We start from the raw sequence: 16,198 nt of genomic DNA, 5'->3' as shown, positions 1-16,198 counted from the left end.
GCCTTTTCCTCCTTTCATTGTTAATAATTTGAGAACACTCACTTGCGAAATAATTAATTTCATTCGTGCAATACTTTAAGTGATATCCTTAACGCGATTTTCATTATGACGATTACATGATATTACACGATACTTGTCGCGTATTTTGTCACATTAGGACAAAGACATTACTTTCGAATATTGTCGCACGGAATTTGCGTTCAACACTCTGCTGTGTGCGCAACAGGTAACGACAGGAAAAAAAAGATGGAAAATTATGGGTAATATTGAGGTAATATTACCTATTTATTAACGTTAAAAAACGTTAATAAATAGGTAAAGATTTATAAAAGATTTATTATAGATTATAAAAGATTATAAAAAATTTATTAACGTTATCTAAGATAAGAATTTATTTCGGTCGATTACAATTTCTCAAAATTAATTCTTATCTCAGATAATATTAGCAAATTTATGAAATAATGATATACAAGTTGTGATATTAATTCATTTATGGAAGTTAAAATTTAAAACGCAAGAGAAGCAGTGTATTATTTCGTGATACTTAAAATATTATATTTTAAGCCACGACAAAAATATTTTGTTGCTAGCTCAAAGCGTTCGGATTATTTTTTTTTTTTTGTGATTTACTGCATATTTATTTTCTCGCAAATTTCCAAAAGTTGAGTAACGATTTGGATTATAAAACACTGAGACATAATTTATAATGATTTATTCGATAAATAAAATTTTTACAACATAAATAATTCGAAGTATACGACGCGTCTTTGGCTGATTTTAGTGATGTTGTTGGCACCTATATTTTACGTCTCGCTTGCCAAATACGCGTGGTATTTCTTCGTTTCATTAATCTTGATATCGATCTTATTGGCAACATTATTCATAATTAAATGTAACAATAATAGTAACAAGAAACAGTCAATATACTCTATATGCTTGGAGAATAAATACTAAAGTAATTATTGCAAACTCTGGCTTTGCCTTATAAATAAGAAACGAACGTTATGTAGTCACATAATTATAAATACATCGTTAGTAGATGTAGAATGCCATGGTTTTAAATATTCTGGATATGGGGGTATTTAACGCTTCGTTGTCTGTTGCTAGTTGAATATAACTTTAACAATGCGAATTGGCTCTTTGCTACAGTCTATAGAAACTGCACAAGCATAATGGTAGATAAGATTTTACCATTTTACAAAATTGGAATAAAAAGTAGATCTGTCATATAACAGATACTTAGTACACATTTTTCGAGCATTTTGATAATAAAGGCATCAAAAAGATAACCACTGTATTCTGACTAGATTAGCACTCGATAAGCACTCGTCCAGTCTCGCGAGTCTTAATTTCAACATATCTAATTGCTATAGTTGATTCTATAGAGGAACGATTAATGGCACTATCATTGTTGTGCCATCAGTCAGGCAAACATAGATTTACTATAAAGCGTTCGATGAAGAAGAGAATAAAATTGAAAATGCGGAGAAGATCAATTACATCCGCTAGTACTCTACAATAAATGTCCAGAATTACTTGTACAAATGCTTATTCAAACAATTTTTTAGCATAATGCCAAATGCGAAAGAAGTATTCATCTTTTCTAAGTAATCTTGCTCTTGCGTACGAATGTATATCAGCGTCCATATTATGTTCCCGCAACCACGAACTTGTATTTTCTGTGCTAAAACTGATCGATGTAGTCTCGCCTTTGTCCATAGCTTCTGCAATTGGCTCCACGGACGAGAGTTCTGTCAAGAGAATAGATTTAGTGATATTGAGTTTACGATATTGAGTTTTGAAATCGAGAATGATGCGATAATAAAAAGAATAAAGTAAAAATTATTTTTAAAAAATAGCAAAATAATAGAAGATAGTATAGTAAATTATACCTGAAGTGGGCATGATCTTAAAGGGCTCTTCCGATTCCAAATGATCGCTAAATCCAATCTCGTTTCGTGCGAAGATTCTTACGAGATATTCGTGATTTTCTTGCAAGTCTCTAATGTTCAATTTTTGGATGTCCGCACTCACTCTTCCTACCTCCATCCACATAGTTTTCTTCGTGTCTCTAATAGCGATTTTATAGCCCTCCAAGGGTGCGCCGCCATCCGATTCAGGCCTACCCCATTCGATTACCATCGTGTTCGCGGCGATTTGTCTCATCTCTAATGGAGCGGTAGGTGGCGACGGAACATCTGATTTAAAAAACAAATCATTATAGATTGTATAGTCAGTTACTGCATATAATAATTTGACATATTATAGATTGACTTACTGGCATGAGTTTTCAGTGTGATTGGTTCAGAATTGGTCGGTGTACTAAGTCCTACGCTATTTTCAGCAAAGATTCTAAAGAGAAATTCGCTTTCCTTTAAATTTTCTATGCAGTATTGATGCGTTGTAGCGTCCAAAGTGACAACTTTTGTCCATCTAGCGCCTTTTCCGATTAATGGTCTCTTCTCGATAATGTAACCTGTAACAATGAAAAAAAATAGCAATATTTGAATAACATTGAAGTGGACAATTGCAAAAGGTTGTGCTATTTCATATATATTTACCAGTTAATTCTGATCCTCCTGTAGTAGCTGGTGGCGACCAATTGAGAGTGACGCTCTTGCTTGTGATATTTGTTGCTCGAACGTTGAGTGGGCACGAAGGTGGTGCTAAGGAGAATCCAAATTAGAATTTATAATACATGTTTTGTCGTACAAAATTAATTACATTTCTCAACTATCGAAAGCGCAAAGAGCAGGGACAAGCTAAGGAACAGAGACTTACTTTTAACGACGACCATTCTCGTTGATGGAAATATTCCTAATAGCGCGTATATGCTGTTTTCTGTGAGCTTTATTATTTCTGAGCAAAAGTCGAAGCGTTAATTAAGCATAATTAAGCGATTGTTTGTAAGTTAATTGATAGTCGGGAATAAGCTGAAATATTTAAAGAATAATTCATTACATATAACTTACTTGGTCTTTTACCAGCTGTAATTGCTTCTTCCGCTATATACGGAGGACCAGTACCGACACTATTTTTAGCTGTTATTCGGAAGTTGTATGACTTGTCCGTTTTCAAATCAGATACAATAACGTTAGTGACTTCCCCTTTAGTACTTGCAATCTGAAAAAAAAATAGAAATTAAATATGAAGTAAATAATTGTTTCAACATTATTCTATGTGAATAAATGAAACCACACTAACTTTTTGCCAAGCTTTCTTTGATACTTCTTTTATTTCGATAATATAATCTGTAACAGGAGTACCACCGTCGTTTTCTGGAGGTTCCCATTTTATTGTGAATGATGTTTTTGTCATTCCAGAGACTTCAAGTGGTCCTCTCGGTGGGCCTGGTGGCTCTGCCGAATAAGTAAAATTTGATTATTTAAAAAAATTAAATTTATGCATTTTAGTTTTTTTTGTATTTAACAAAATTAGAATTATTATAATTTTTTTCTTACCGAACGAAGTTCTTGTTTTAATTGGTTCGGATTCCAAGGGATCTGAAGGTCCAAATGCGTTTCTAGCGATTATTCTAAACAAGTAATCGACATCCTGCTGCAATTTCTGCACGCAGAAACTCTCGACTTCTTTATCAATATCGCCTACTTTTGTCCAAATTTTCGTATTTGCTTCGCATTTTTCAATAGTATATCCTTCCAGTTCCATGCCACCATTGTCGATCGGTGGTCGCCACTCTATAGTGATGCGATCTTGTCTGATTTCTTTCGCAATAACTGGCCCTTGAGGTTTGCTCGGTTTATCTATAATATCATAAAATATATATTACATTTTACAAAATATATTTTTGAAAGTTTCGTTTTAATTAATATATAGAATTATAAAAAAACAGAGATAAATAAGCAAAAGGAATAAAAAATATGAACCTATGACACGGAGATGGCATTCTATCGACGCGCTACCGGCTTCGTTAGTCGCTTTCGCTGTATAAATAGCTGTATCATCTCTGACAAGCGAAGTAATTGTAATAGTTGATGTATTTTTTTCAGTTTTAATAGAAATGCGTTTATCAGTTATTTTTTTGTTGGTTTTTGTCCAAGTTACTTCCGGCTTTGGAAAACCGCTGAAATGAATCTCGATCTGCCATTTGTCACTCACTGCTAGCCTTTGGTTTGTTATATTTTCATCGCAAGTAATCTTTGGAGATTCTTGAATCTTTAATTGACATGATGTTTCTGCCGTTCCTACATCATTTTGGGCTTTAACTGTAAATGTAGCCGAAGATGTCTCTGTGGTTTTTTGAATTATATATTTAGCTACGTGATTTTCATATGTAATATCACTGTCTTCAAAGGTTTTATCATCCTTCAACCTAAAAAATAAATTTTAAAATTAGTATGGCTTGAGTATGGCAGTTGGCATATTTAACAAAAAGAAGAGCGAAAGAAAAAAGTACCATGTAATACGAGGCGTTGGTATACCACCGATTACACAGGAAAGTGTGATAGTTTCTCCCAATCCGGTTACAATACTCTTCAGCGCTTCGAGAACGGTAGGCGGTTCAGATGCCGATAGTTTTGAAATTCTCAAATACGGTGTACTAGGCGATGTTTCGCCCGGTCCAGCTTCGTTGACAGCTGTTACACGGAAAGTATATTCCTTATCGATGATTAAGTTTGTCACCTTATACGTAGTTTCGTTTATTGTTTTGGTGATTCTCCTCCATCTTAAAATGAAAGAATTTTTTTATTTATTACTGATCAAGCTGTAGATCAATCGATTAGATCTACTTTATATTTTTTTTGTTTTTATTATCACATAGCCAATTCAATTCAACAAATTACTTACGAAGATTCCGATTTTTCGTGATATTCTAGAATGTATTCTGTTATTGGCGAGTATCCATCTGAATCTGGTTGTTTCCAGTGAAGAGTAATACTGTTGTCGGTTATTTCCAAAGGTTCCGGAATTCCTGGTGCTCCGGGTACCTCTGTGATATATCAATTAGTTTTTTTTTATTTTATAAATTTCTTTCCAACTTATTCAAATAATAGAGACGATTAATTTGTAAATACTTACGCACGACAATGACGCTAATTTCTATACTATCCTCTCCGTGAGGATTAGTTAATTTTAAATTATAATCGCCAAAATCTTTTTCTTGTATATTTCTAATCGTTAAGACAGCTGAATATTCATCAATAGATGTGACAATTCGTTTGGATTTCTTAAGAACACGACCGTTGACGGTCCATTCGTCAACTGGAGTTGGCGTAGCCGTGAATTTTACTATGATATCAACATCATCATCTTTTGTCGTTTTGTATTTTTTGGGCGTATCAGGATTAATCTTAGGCGGAGTTTCGATAACTAAAACAATTGACAGATATTATATAGATATATATAAAATTCGGATTTATAAAAAAAAACTACTTGAGAATTTTTATAAAAAAGAAAATTAAACTATTTATGAAACTAATTTTTCATCAATCAAATCAATCAAATATGGATGAAATAGATGGATATGTAGAAAATTTAAACCTTTAAAAAATTATTTATAATATAGGTATAATCCTACAAAATTTACCTTCAACTTTTAATCTAGACGATGTTTTCACATTAGCAACTACGGCAGTGTATTCAGAAATATCTTCGGTTGTACATTTTTTCACGATAAGTTTTTTAATATTTCCTTCATCGATAATATTATATTTTGATGATTGTGCATCAATTATCTCTCCTTTCCTGTAAATTTTATATAATCCATTATGTAATCGTAATTGTACAGAAGTTAATATTTTAAAAATATTTTTATGTTTATGCTTAAAATCAACTTACTTTAACCATGTTACCGGTACATCGGCACGCGATAGCTCAATGAGGAAAATTGCGTCAGTGTTAAAAGGCACTAGAGTGACATCCGGCAATTTTTTGATAAAATCTATTTCAGGCTCTTCGACTATTAGTCTAGCTGAAGAAGTTTGATTACCAACTTGACAAGAATAAATTCCCGCATCTTCCATTTCCGTATCATAAATTTTTAATTTCTGCCTTTTGCCGTCAATTGATAATCGTACGTGCTCAGAGAATTGCAATTCTTGCCCGTCTTTAAACCAACGTACTAAAGCGTCACCTTTTGTCAACTCTATGTCAAAGGTTGCCTTTTCTCCTCTAGCTATAGTTACATCTTGCATTTTAGTAATAATTTCCGGTGGTAATTCGATGACTGTGACTTCCGCCGTACATTCTTCATCCACAAGAGCACATGTGTATTCGCCTTCGTCATGAACCGATGTGCTTCTGATGAGAAGTTTTCTTACGGTACCATCTTTAACGAATTCTAGTTTTCCTTTGCTTGGTGTTAATAACTCGCCATCCTTTCGCCATGTAACGTCGGCCGTTTGAGACGTGATTTCAACTTCTAGAATCGCCACATCGCGTTCTTTTACCTCAAAGTCTTGTAGCATCTTAACGAACTCCGGTTTAGTGGCTTTAACAATAACGTTGCTCGACGTTACTTGGTTCTTGACAGTACACTTGTATGTTCCTACATCGGAAAGGCCACTCTTTTTAATAAGTAATTTGTGTATGCGTCCTTCTTGAATCACCTCGCGATGATCCATCCCGCTGATCTCTTTATCATTGTGCCACCACACAGTGGAAACGGTATGAGATGTTTCGCAGTTTAGTTCTAAAGTTTTATACTCATCAACTATAACTTCATTTTGTAATTTTTTTACAAAAGAGACCTTGGCAACATCTACTGTGACTTTTGCGCCATGAGAAGCTTTTCCGACTGGATTACTAGCGACACATTTATAATCTCCGGCATCTATTTCAGAGTCCGCATTTTTAATTTCCAGTAGAATATTTTCGCCATCATAAGTTTCTGTGATGTTGACTGATTTATCAAGCGGTTTATTGTTTCTCAGCCAAGTAACTTCCGGGACAGGATTTCCAGTGACTTTAGCAGCTAACTTGAAGGTACCTTTTTCCGGGACGATTACTTCTTGGAAACGTTCAGTGAATAATGGAGGTTCTGGAGCGCCACTGGGAACTTCTGTATTTCATAAATATAGCAACATTTTATTAAATTACAAAGAATTTATTTTGTGCACAAAAATATAATTGTATCGGACAATCGACAGCATAGCAACAAATGCTTATCATACCCTTAACAAACGAGATGTGTTTGTCGTTCGTACATTGCTGAAAGCTAATGATGACTTGTGACTTGGAGTTAACTGAAAGCATATTAGTGAAGAAGCATTTTGTAAAACTACATTTTGCAATGCCAGGCATATTTTATTGACTAAGAAAATATTAAAATAATATAACTCATTTTTGTAACTTATATTTCATTAAACGAGCATCAAATTGAGCTAATATCAGCCAATCGTCAGTTATCAATTGATTTATGAGAAAGCGAATTAAATAAGAAAAAAAGCAGAGCATTAAGATATTGAATGCGAATTAAAGCAAAACTGGATTGCAATTTTTGCCAATTTTCGAGATAGATATACATAGTCTATTAATGTAATGTAATGTAATGTAATGTAATTAATATTTTTATTACAAAATTAATAATATTGCAAACTTTATTGTACATAATTAATAGCAAGTATAAGTAGTATTAATAAAATAAAAATTATTTAAAAAGAAATACAAATTGAACAAATTATGAAAAAGATTAATAGAAACTAAAAATATTGTTGATGCGTTAATTTAGTTTAGTTAGAAAAGATTTAAGAGAGAGCATCAATCCTTTTGGAAAATCATTTAAACTATCGCTGTTTTTGGAACTATGTATATAGCGATTTGTTGTTAAGATGCCAATGGCAAGGGAAAAGCAGTGGCCTTCATTTCGAAAATCGACTGAAAATTGCAATTAAATTTCAGTTTTGAACTAAAGAGATATTTAAAGTTTTTGATCTTACTTTCAACAGTCAATGTAGCTCGAGTCTCGGCTTTGCCCATATCATTAATAGCTGTGACTGAATATTCTCCACTATCTGCTAGTTGAGGTTGAATCAGGTTTAATGTATTAACGTGTCCGTCTTGCTTTGTTTGCAAGCCTTTTATTGGTTTTCCATCTTTATACCATGTTATTTTAGGTGATGGATTACCAACTATTTGAGTTGATAGAACAACAGTCTCGCCTTCTTTAACTATGTAAGATTGTAATGGTTCTAAAATTTCGGGTGGCTCACTTTTTCCAGTTTTCACCTATTCCACAAAAATGTATTAATTATGTTATATGTAATTTATGGAGATAACATACATATGTATATATATTTTGTATTGTCAACCAACCTTCACGGGAATATCGATAGTAGCTTCGCCCTCTCTGTTCTTAGCAATAATCTTATACCTTCCTTCTTGTCTTTTTTGAACTTTGGTAATTTTTAGAACACTGCAGTACATGTGCATATCGCTTTCAGTCGCAACTATAATATTTTCTTGGCTAATTATCTGCACGTCTTTATAGTACCACGTTATTTCTGGTTCTGGTACGGCGACTAAGCGGCACTCCAGTATTACATCGTCACCTTCGTTTACATATTTCGCTTTCGGTTTTCGAGAAAATGTAGGCGGTATACCCTCCAATATGTCCGCAAGAGATGATTCTCTGAATATTATATTAATATAAAATATAACAAAATAGAATATAATAATATAAAACTTATATTTATAAAAATTACAATCGCCTTTTTATGTCATTTTAACACAATATTAAAAAAATAATTAATAGTATTTATAAAATAAAAATTTGTGCACACCTTGAAAGACTTTTTCTTGACAGACCAGTAACATCCGATCCGTGATCCGACAGAGGAGCCTCGACGATAAGTTCAGTAGTACTGGATGCAAATCCTGCAGCATTTTTCGCAACACAGGTGAAAGTACCGGCATCTTCAGGAAAGACTTCCCTGATTATCAAGGTAGCAACATTATCTTCGTCATAATACATTTGAAAATCGGTAGATGGTTTAATAATAGCTGTTTGACGGAACCAAGTTATTTGTGGTCTTGGTATGCCTTCTACTTGGCATTCAAACTGAACGGTGTAACCATCGATTGTATGGATTGGTTGTAATTTTTCGATAAATCTTGGAGCTGAGGCTTTCTCTCCTGGAGCTGGTTCTAAAAAATACAAATGTATGATTTTAATATTTTAGAAACTTTATATTAAATTTTATGAATCATAAGCACATATACAATAAATGCAGTTTACTTAATAAATTATATCACTATTTTTATAAATTTCATTAAGTACTTACTCTCAAAAATAGGCAATTTATCTATTTTTTCGTGTAATTTTCGTTGTAAATAAATAGTGTAATGCACTTCGTTCAGTAAATATTGCGCCGGTACCCAACCTTTTTCTTCGGTTAAATGCTTTTTTACAAACCACCAATCCTGATTAGTATGATCTGTAAGAAATGAATATTAAGAGATATTTTAAATATATTGTATTAATTAGAATTATATAATGATGATGATTTTAATGGATGTACAAAATACAGAGAGAGAAATCTTACCAATTATATAAACTTTTTCTCCTTCGACTAAGTTAATAGCTTCCTCCGTTTCAGCCACATAAGAACAGATTGAAAACATTGTATCACCATCACGAACAACATATTCGATTTCGTCAACTAAAAACATCATTAATGAATTATTTAAAATAAAAAATAAACAAAATTTTATTATATGTATAAATATTATTAAAGAATGACAACAAACCTTCTTCAGAAATTTCCTCTTCTCTAGTAATGCTAAGAGAAGCTTCTTCTGCAATATTACACATAAATATCATACAAATATCTTTTAATGCGATTGTTTATTGCAATTATAATATGACAAGAGATTTTTTAAGCAGATATAGCATTTATATAAGCAGAGTTTGTTTATACGAGACTATACCATTTTTTTTTCAAATGTACCTTTTTTATAACAATTATACAAATAAATTGCTCATTACTATGTTAAAAAATAAAAATGCAACAATTATTACCGATATGCTTTTCATACGCAGTGGGTTAATGAAAAAATTAAGAAAAAAATTTAGGATAAAAACCTTTTTTTAAAGGAAACTAGAGCGAAAGGAAGGAAAGGTAAAGCAAAAAAAAGTAGCATTTATCAGAAGATCAAAATAATGTTTAAAAGACATTAATTATATTTTAATTAAAAGCATGTTGCGTTAAATTTTATTTGCTTTGCACGTATGCATGTAAACATTATCGAACCTTCTTCATAAGTGGAAAGGCGTCTTTTGCTTTTTAGTTTCAATGCCAAAGATTCAGTATCGGTTTCTTCGTACGAATATTTCCTATCACGTTTCAATTGCACTTTAACATCGTCTTCTTCAATTTCTTCTACGGTATATGGTGTTTTTTCTTTCTTTTTCTTTCGTCTTAGAGGTATGCTCATTTCATCGATATCGAGTTCCTCGACGCTATATTCTTCTTTACCTTCATCTTCTGATTCATCAATAATTTCCTCGATAACTGGCCCGGAATCATCCTCAATTTCTTGAATAATTTTGATTGTTTCTTCTCCGGTTTCCTCTGAATACGTAAGTGGACGTTTCTTTGGTTTCAAACGAACTTTACCGGACATAGAAATATCTTCTTCTTCGTATGTATTTAATGAGATCTTAAATTCCTGTTCCACATCTTCTTTTGTCTTTGTAGAGCGTGGTCTAAACGTCACATTTTCCACCTCTGTAACCTCTTTGATATCTGGCCTAGGCTTTTTCTTTGGCCGTAATTTGCGTAAAGTGACATCTTCATAAATTTCTTCAATGGGTTTTGGTGCTTTTTTTGGCGGTTTACGTTTCAATGTAAATTCTTCAATTATTTCTTTAGGCTGTTCTACCTTCTCAATTTTTTGAATGGTTAAATCTTCCGCACTTACCTCTTCAATTTTTGGTACTGGTTTCTTTTTCTTTAATAACACATCGGTAAATGCATCTGTAATTTCTTCTTCTTTCTTCTTTTTTTCTATGGGTTTAGTAAGAGTAACTTCTGATATTTCTTCCGCTTCGATTACCTTCTTTTTTGGTTTTGATTTAAGAGTAACTTCTTCGATGTCTTCCTTCTCTATAATAGATTTTTTAATTGTGATTTCATCTGTGACTTCTTCTTTAGGGAGTTTCTTTTTTGGTTTTTTCAATGCCACTTTTTCAGAGACTTCTTCCGACACTTTTTCTTCCTCTTTTGGTACAGGTTTCTTTACAGTAACCTCTGCAACAGTTTCCTCCGTCACAAGCTTTTTCTTTGGTTTCTTCTTTAATGTGACTTCTTCACTAATTTCTTTTATTTCTTCTTCTTTTTCCTCAACAACTGGTTTTTTAATTGTTACCTCATCTGCGAATTCCTCTTTGGTAGGCACTTTTTTCGGTTTCTTTAATGCAACTTTTTCGGAGACTTCTTCTGGTATTTGTTCTTCTTCTTTCGATAAAGGTTTCTTTACAGTAACCTCTGCAGCAGTTTCCTCCGTGATAGGCTTTTTCTTTGGTTTTTTCTTTAATGTAATTTCTTTTACTTCTTCTTCTTTTTCCTCAACAATTGGTTTTTTAATTGTTATTTCATCTGCAACTTCTTCCTTGATAGGCTCTTTTTTCGGTTTCTTTAATTCTACTTTTTCGGAGACTTCTTCTGGTACTTGTTCTTTTTCTTTCACTACGGGTTTCTTTATAGTAACCTCTGCAGCAGTTTCCTCCGTGATAGGCTTTTTCTTTGGTTTTTTCTTTAATGTGACTTCTTCACTAATTTCTTTTATTTCTTCCTCTTTTTCCTCAACAACTGGTTTTTTAATTGTCACTTCGTCTGCAACTTCTTCTTTAATAGGCTCTTTTTTCGGTTTCTTTAATGCCACTTTTTCGGAAACCTCTTCTGGTATTTGTTCTTCTTCTTTCGGTACAGGTTTCTTTACAGTAACTTCTGCAACAGTTTCCTCCGTAATAGGCTTTTTCTTTGGTTTTTTCTTTAATGTAACTTCTTCACTAATTTCTTTTATTTCTTCCTCTTTTTCTTCAACAATTGGTTTTTTAATTGTCACTTCGTCTGTAACTTCTTCCTTGATAGGCTCTTTTTTCGGTTTCTTTAATGCGACTTTTTCGGAAACCTCTTCTGGTACTTGTTCTTCTTCTTTCGGTACAGGTTTCTTTATAATAATCTCTGCAGCAGTTTCCTCCGTAATAGGCTTTTTCTTTGGTTTTTTCTTTAATGTAACTTCTTCACTAATTTCTTTTATTTCTTCCTTCTTTTCCTCAACAACTGGTTTCTTAATTGTCACTTCGTCTGCAACTTCTTCCTTAACAAGCTCTTTTTTCGGTTTCTTTAATGCGACTTTTTCGGAAACCTCTTCTAGTATTTGTTCTTCTTCTTTCGGTACAGGTTTCTTTACAGTAACTTCTGCAGCGGTTTCCTCCGTAATAGGCTTTTTTTTTGGTTTTTTCTTTAATGTGACTTCTTCACTAATTTCTTTTATTTCTTCCTCCTTTTCTTCAACAATTGGTTTTTTAATTGTCACTTCATCTGCAACTTCTTCCTTGATAGGCTCTTTTTTCGGTTTCTTTAATGCGACTTTTTCGGAAACCTCTTCTGGTACTTCTTCTTCTTTCGGTGCAGGTTTCTTTACAGTAACCTCTGCAGCAGTTTCCTCCGTGATGGGCTTTTTCTTTGGTTTTTTCTTTAATGTGACTTCTTCACTAATTTTTTTCTTCTCTTCAATAACATGTTTTTTAATTTTTACTTCATCAACAGTATCTTCTTCAACTGGTTCCTTAGGTTTTTTAAATAATACATCCTCAGAGATTTCTGGTACATTTTTTTCTTCTGGTATTGACTTCTTTCTTGGTTTTTTGATTGTTAATTCTTCTAATGGAATTTCTTGTTTTTCTTCGGGTGCCTTTTTTAATGTAATTTCTTCACTATCTTCTGGTTTTATTTTTTCCTTTTTGTCTTTTTTTGGTTTTATTTTTTGCTTTATTGTAAATTCATCCGTATCTTCTTTAGATATTGTTGGAGTGATATCTTTTTCTTTAGTTGGATGTTCTTCTGTACCTTCTTCTTCAGGCTTAGTTTTCTTCCAGCCTTTCAAAGTTATCGTTTCAGGCTCATCTTCCGGTTTCTTTGATGTTGGTATTCGAAACTTGACTTTGGGTTCTTCTTCAGGTTCCTGTGGTTTTGGTTTTCCTTTGATTAGTGGAATTTGTTCGATATCTTGATCAGGTTTCTTTTTCTTAGGTTTTTCATATGGTTTTGAAATGGGTTCAGGTTCTGGCTTTTTGATTGTTTCGGGTTCTTCAGGTATATATTTTTCAAGTTCTGGTCTATCAAATTCTAGTGGTTTAAATTCATCATGTACGAATGTTTCTTTGGGTTTTACTTCTTCTTTTTGATCTACATCTTCCACAGATTCTTTCTTTTTAGGCTTTTTCTTAATTTCTGTTTTATCTTCTGGTTTCTTTTCCGGAATTTTCTTTAATTTAATTTCTTCAGGCTCAATTTTAGCTTCTTGTTTCACTTCACCCTTTCCAATAACGAGCTGTTGTGGTTCTTCGGGCGTTTTTATTGGTCTCTTAGGTTCTCGTTCGTATATAGATTTATCTTCTATTGTTTCCAATGGAACTTTTTTTAATTCTTCAAACTCTTTATCTAATTTTTCTAATTCAATTAATTCTTTTTCTGACATTTTAGGTTTTTTATATTTTTTCTTTAAAACTTGTAAAGCTTCTTCTGTATTTCTAGACAAAATACCAATTTGTACCGGATTCTTTTCTATATATGTAATTTTTGGTATTTGTAACTCTGGCGGATAGTCACCAATAAATGTAATTCTGCTACGCAACATGATTTTAGGAAATACTGGTTCGCTGACTTCTTTTTTCGGAACAATTGTTACTTTTTTCAATTTAATTGTACCAAATTGTACAGTCTCTTGAAGTGGTTCAGTATATTTTAATTTTGTAGGTTTGATCTCTTTTCTTTCGATCTTTTGTGGAATTAATTTTTGCGGAACAGATTCAAGTAATATTTTCTTTTCTTTTTTCTTTTTTGTTGGCTCCCATTCAATTTTCTCTGGCATCGGCTCTAGTACTGGTCTTTCGTATTCGGGTTCTACCCATTCTTCTATATCATCTTTCTTAACAGGTTTCTTTTTCTTTTTCTTAATAACCTTCTTTTCTTTCGATTTCTCGATGGATTCATCTGATTTTTCTTCTGTAGTTTCTTTCGGTTTTTCAACTTCTTTTATTTCTGTGGGCTGTATTTTTTCTTTTAGTTCAGGTTGTACTTCTTTGGAAATATCTTCAAATTCAGTTTCCGGAATTATCTTTGCTATTTTTGTAGTGTCTAGTGGCACTTCCTCTATTTTTGCTTTTTCTTTTCTAGGTTTTATTGGTGTTATTTCTTTCACTATTTTGTCTTCTTGTTCTGTTTCAATAATGACAGGTTTTATTTCTTGAATGACCTTATCTTTTTTTAGGTGAGTTAATTCCTTTTCTTTTTCTTCCTCAATATCAACTCTAACACTTTTGATTTTTTCTTTCTCAGTTATTTCCTCGCCTGTCATAGCTACAGTAACCTCAGTAATCTCGATACTTTCTACAGGTGCAACAAATGATTTTGCTTTCTTTTCGACAGGCATTTTTTCTGTGATAAGTTTCTCAGGTATTGTTTCTGTTGTCACTTCTGAAATTTCAACACTTTCTTTTAAAGGTATATCTTTTTTAGCCTTTTCTTTTTTGGGTTTTTCCATTTTTATATCTTCTACTACTTCATCTGGTTGATCCTTCTTTGTTTCCGTGGCCCTTTTCTTAACAAGTGGCGCCTTTTTTACAATTACTTCCGTTAGTTTTATATCCTGTTCCACCTCTTCTATAGGTATGGCTTGCTCTTCTTGTGGCATTTTATCTTTACCAAGTTCACTAGTTGCAATTTCGGGAACAATTTCGGTAGTCTCTACCTCTTTATTTGTAGTTATTATTTTTTCTGCTTTTTTCTTGCTTGGACTTTCTGAAAGAATTGTTTCGACAATTTCTTCTTCAATTTGTTGTTCATTTGCATGTTTTGGTTCAATTTTTTTAGGCGCTTTCTTTACAATAACTTCTTTTATTTCAATTTGCGGTTCAATACCCTCAATTGGCATTGCCGTTTCTTTCGTAGGTTTTAGTTTTTCAAGAAGTTCTTCAGTACTTGTACTTGAAATTGTTTCTATGATTTCAAGTCCTTCTTTTGTTATAATGGCCGATTGTATTTGTTCTACTTTTGGTTTTTTTGTTATTATTTCTTCAGTAATCTCGACTGTCACTTTTTCTTGAACAGGAATCGTGCTTGTTTCTTTTTTTAAAACTTTTTTCAATATATCCTTTTCATCTTTAATTTCGGACACCACAACATCTTTTGGTTTGGTTTTATCTTCTGTGAGTGTGGTAACGGGTGATTCAGCTAAAATCTGCGTTACTTCGATACTTTCTTTCGAAGAGAATGTAGTTTCAGCTTGTTCCTTCTTTGGTTTCTCTATAATAATTTCTCCAACAATTTCTTCTGGTATATTATCATCATGAGTCTTTGCTGTTTTCTTTTTTATAACTTTTTTTGTTGGTGTTTCAACATTTTCAACAATTTTTTCTTTTTCTGTTATTTCGGTTTCTTTAATTGATTTTTGTACAATTTCTTTTATAATTTGCTCATGCTGATCTTCCGTTGCTAATTTTGCTATAGGTGTTTTGATAGTTTCTATTACTACCTCTTTAATATCTATTTTTTCTTCTGGCATCTCAACAGCTGCTTTACATACATCTACTTTTGTTAACGTGATTGTTTCTTGACTTTCTTCAACAATAACTTTAGCTCTTTCTTGTTTTGGCTTGTCTGTTACAATTTCATCTACGCCTTCCTCAACGGTAGCTTTTTCAATTGATTCAACAAGTTCATCTTTTCTCTTTGGACGCTTCTTCTTTTTAATGACTTTTTGCGTGGGTGTTTCGATGGTTTCAATCACTTCTTCTTCGATAACAGATTTATTCTCTTCTTCCTTTGGTATTTCTTTAATATCTACTATCATCGTTTTCACAGACTCATTTTGCTCTATCAAAAGTTGAGCATTTTGTTTATCTACTTCTTCCATTATTACTTTCTCTACACCTTCTTCCGGAATTTCGTACAATTCTTCTTGTTGCTGCAAGATTACAAAGATGTAGTGTAATATATGTCATAATATAAAT

General features: G+C 32.5%; 1 protein-coding gene across 7 annotated transcripts in view; it reads right to left on the bottom strand.

The window, feature by feature from the left end:
• Positions 1-697: 697 nt before the first annotated feature.
• Positions 698-16,198, bottom strand: part of sls (sallimus) — an 85,252-nt gene continuing 69,751 nt past the window's right edge. For 5 of the 7 annotated variants that reach the window (XM_067354318.1, XM_067354326.1, XM_067354329.1 and 2 more), the window contains 21 exons: positions 10,212-16,152; positions 9,709-9,756; positions 9,504-9,620; positions 9,243-9,395; positions 8,742-9,105; positions 8,275-8,590; positions 7,899-8,187; positions 7,134-7,205; positions 5,800-7,021; positions 5,549-5,706; positions 5,041-5,331; positions 4,810-4,951; positions 4,418-4,687; positions 3,888-4,333; positions 3,462-3,764; positions 3,205-3,359; positions 2,973-3,123; positions 2,562-2,666; positions 2,279-2,476; positions 1,893-2,198; positions 698-1,751 (listed from right to left, as the gene is read on the bottom strand). In XM_067354318.1, the coding sequence (XP_067210419.1) occupies positions 1,549-1,751; positions 1,893-2,198; positions 2,279-2,476; positions 2,562-2,666; positions 2,973-3,123; positions 3,205-3,359; positions 3,462-3,764; positions 3,888-4,333; positions 4,418-4,687; positions 4,810-4,951; positions 5,041-5,331; positions 5,549-5,706; positions 5,800-7,021; positions 7,134-7,205; positions 7,899-8,187; positions 8,275-8,590; positions 8,742-9,105; positions 9,243-9,395; positions 9,504-9,620; positions 9,709-9,756; positions 10,212-16,152 (11,250 nt within the window). In that variant the 3' untranslated portion in view covers positions 698-1,548. Of the gene's footprint in view, positions 1,752-1,892; positions 2,199-2,278; positions 2,477-2,561; positions 2,667-2,781; positions 2,860-2,972; positions 3,124-3,204; positions 3,360-3,461; positions 3,765-3,887; positions 4,334-4,417; positions 4,688-4,809; positions 4,952-5,040; positions 5,332-5,548; positions 5,707-5,799; positions 7,022-7,133; positions 7,206-7,898; positions 8,188-8,274; positions 8,591-8,741; positions 9,106-9,242; positions 9,396-9,503; positions 9,621-9,708; positions 9,757-10,211; positions 16,153-16,198 lie in introns of all 7 variants that reach the window. The other 2 variants (XM_067354351.1, XM_067354321.1) reach the window with 2 other exon arrangements.

Source organism: Linepithema humile, chromosome 1 (assembly GCF_040581485.1).
Source record: "Linepithema humile isolate Giens D197 chromosome 1, Lhum_UNIL_v1.0, whole genome shotgun sequence".
Classification (NCBI taxonomy): Eukaryota; Metazoa; Arthropoda; class Insecta; order Hymenoptera; family Formicidae; genus Linepithema; species Linepithema humile.
This window is presented reverse-complemented; position numbering and strand designations above follow the sequence as displayed.